Source organism: Kryptolebias marmoratus, linkage group LG6 (genome assembly GCF_001649575.2).
Source record: "Kryptolebias marmoratus isolate JLee-2015 linkage group LG6, ASM164957v2, whole genome shotgun sequence".
Taxonomy (NCBI): domain Eukaryota; kingdom Metazoa; phylum Chordata; class Actinopteri; order Cyprinodontiformes; family Rivulidae; genus Kryptolebias; species Kryptolebias marmoratus.
Window position 1 is genome coordinate 19,815,800 of NC_051435.1, and position 3,167 is coordinate 19,818,966.

The 3,167-nt window shown below is 35.5% G+C and overlaps 1 protein-coding gene across 1 annotated transcript; it reads left to right on the plus strand.

Moving 5' to 3' along the window:
* Positions 1-222: 222 nt before the first annotated feature.
* LOC108229021 (trace amine-associated receptor 13c-like) lies at positions 223-1,345 on the plus strand. The gene is made up of 2 exons (XM_017404674.2): positions 223-397; positions 535-1,345. Exons 1-2 carry the CDS (start codon positions 225-227, stop codon positions 1,343-1,345), a joined length of 984 nt encoding a protein of 327 aa, XP_017260163.1. The 5' UTR covers positions 223-224.
* Positions 1,346-3,167: the final 1,822 nt, after the last annotated feature.

A 3,167-nucleotide genomic window follows, 5' to 3' on the forward strand; every position in this document is an offset into this window, starting at 1 on the left:
TTTACAATGACGAGTCAAAGACCAGATGTTTGAGCCATCCATTTGAAACTGCAGTGATTTCCACAGCTGGTGACAGTGCCCATGGGTGTAGGCCAACCTATTAGGTTCAACCTTCATTACACACATTGGATAGGGAGGGGAGAGAGATAAACTAGTTATATGATTAGTTTTATTCAGAAAGCTGCCAGAGTTTAGTAGCTTTTCAGCTCTGCCTCTCTTTAATAATGCAAACAATTGAAGAAAATGAACTTTGCTTTCCGCAACTCCTCAATTCATCTTGCAGGAAAACCATGCATACTCCTTCAGTGTCCATGCTGATTTACATTACACTCTCCTCTATCTCTTTTCTTACCGTGACTCTTAACCTACTGGTTATCATCGCCATCTCCCACTTCAAGTAATCAAATACCTTACCTTCTGAGAGAACAAAAAAATTTCAAACAGTGATTCAGTGTGGTAGTCGTAATCTTATTTGCTCAAATGACAAATATCGCAACGATAGATGGTACATTTGTTCTTTTCTATTTTCTGTAGGAAGCTTCACAGCCCCACCAACTTCTTCCTCCTCTCTCTGGCTGTCTCAGATTGCATGGTGGGCTTCCTTATTTCTTTTCAAATCATTCTCATAGATGGCTGCTGGTACCTTGGTGACCTCATGTGTGCCCTATACCTTGTTTTGGACTATGTTATCACTTCTGCCTCAGGAGGAACCATGGTGCTCATTTCAATTGACCGCTATGTAGCTATTTGTTACCCTCTACATTACAACAGCAAAGTCACTGTAGGAAGAACAAAAATATGTGTTTCACTGTGTTGGATATGTTCTGTTCTTTTTCACAGTCTCTTACTGAAAAAAAACTTGCAGAAACCAGGCAGGTATAATTCCTGTTCTGGAGAGTGTGTAGTTGTTGTTGATTACATTGGAGGAGTTCTTGATCTTTTGTTTTCCTTTATTGGTCCTGTCACTGTCATCATAGTTCTGTATCTGAGAGTGTTTGTGGTGGCTGTGTCTCAGGCTCGCTCCATGCGCTCTCATGTTGCAGCTGTCACACTTCAGGGTTCGGTGAGAGTAACAGCTAAGAAATCTGAAATGAAGGCAGCAATGATTCTTGGGATTGTTGTGGTTGTCTTTCTTTTGTGTACCTGTCCATATTATTGTGTTACACTAATGGCTCAGGATGCTGGGGTCAGTGCTTCATCTGTGGCCTTTCTTCTGTTCTATTTTAATTCCACTTTAAATCCTCTTATTTATGCACTGTTTTATCCCTGGTTTAGAAAATCTGTTAAACTAATTCTTACACTTCAGATACTGAAGCCTGGCTCCTGTGACATAAACATATTGTGAAAACAGTTTGGCCTCTAAAATAAGAAATGAAAGTTTTTAGACCCTTGAATTTCAAGAAATCATTTTTTTAAATACTTCATGACTTGAATGTTATATTTGTAACAAAAATGTACAGAATTGTCAACCTCTTCTGTGATCAACATCAATAGAGTTGGCTCAGGGATTTTGAAATATTTTCACATTTAAGTCGATAATTTTAGCACTCTAAAACATCTGTTTTGCTGTTTTTTATCTCGATGCAAAATAATTATAAAATGTATTTTTATCTTGTGCTGTTTTAAAATTGGGTTCAAATATTGTAAATAGAAATTAAATTTGAAAACAGAAATAAATCGCATTAGTGCGTGTTAAAGTTCAATTTTGTTTGTTTTTACTTTGTTGTGTTGTGCTATGTTTTGTATATTTTGCTGCTGAGAGGAAACAAAAGCAGAAAACATTGCTGTTAATTTGCTGCATAGAAGGGTTTACAGTTTTCCTTTGAATATTTGTTTTTGTATGTGATTTAATTTTTTGCTCAGCAAAATGTTGATAACTTGACTTTTCTTAGTGATTACCTATGTTATCGTTACTATCTGAAGTGTCCTTGAATGTGTTTGTTGGTCTCCTTTAAAAACATTTTTATTTTCTTACATTTAGATGCAACATCTAATTTCTTTAATTGTCTGACACTTGATTATTTTTCACACACAGCATCCCATATTTACACTGTCTGTATTTCTTAATTTTAAATTAACTTTTTATTGCATCATCAATAGGTAAATTTAAATGGGAGGACTACAAAACCTCTATAGCATTGACAATTTGAGTTGTGGATTTTTTTCAGAACTTAAATCCATCTGATCTAGTAATCCTGATCTTACATAAGTGTGAACAAATAAACATATACACATTAAACATGTTACCTGGCATACTGATGACAAAGTAATATTTTTAACAGACCAAACTTGCTCACTGACTTGCTGCAGCTTGGCCAGCGGTAGGGATGTTGTCTTTCAGTCAGAGAGTCAGAGGTTTGATCACTAGCCTCTGCAGTTTGAGTGTTGAAGCATTTTTTGGGCAAGACTCTGAATCCTCTCACTGTATACTGTGTATAGTGTGTAAAACATATAATTGAAAGCACTGTTTCAGTGTGTGTGAACGAGAAACTTTACAAAGTTCTTTGCAAGAATTAAGTGCTTGAATAGTGTCTTGATATCTAAATCAACTGTACTACCATGGTCTGTTACAATGCCTTGCAAAAATATTCACCCCTCTTGATAATCTTTCCATATTTTTGATTTACAAACTTCTTTGAGTACTCCAGAGATATGAGACTAGGACCGAGGTTCACCCTCCAATGACCCTAAACCAGTGGTGGAGAAAGTACTCAAACAATGTATTTAAGTAAAAGTACAAATACACAGGCAAAAATGTACTCAAGTAAAAGTAAAAGTACCACATTAACATTTGTACTTAAGCAAAAGTAAGAAAGTACTGGCTTTTAAAACTACTTAAGTATTAAAAGTAAAAGTACTTGTCAATTGTATTACCTAAACGCTAATACAATGTCCTTAAGTGTACCTATCATATTTAATTTTATTATATCAGTAATGTACCATTTTAATAAACAATGCTGATGATTTGTTGCTTACAGCTAAAGAAAACATGACATTTCTGATTAGATTACAGACCAATAATAAAACATAATGCAGGCATGTGGGTCTAATGAAAACAGCCCCGGCTCCAGACAAGTTTAACAGGGGTGGTTACTCAAGTAAATGTAACAAGTACTACCCACTTTTGAACATAAACAACACCACCAGTAGCCTACAGGCTACTTCTT

What these genes read in the sequence shown, in the direction of transcription:
- LOC108229021 (XM_017404674.2), top strand. Translation starts at nt 225, where the DNA reads ATGCAAACAATTGAAGAAAATGAACTTTGCTTTCCGCAACTCCTCAAT. An exon ending in ATCGCCATCTCCCACTTCAA is followed by an intron (nt 398 to 534) that starts GTAATCAAATAC and finishes TATTTTCTGTAG; the next exon opens with GAAGCTTCACAGCCCCACCA.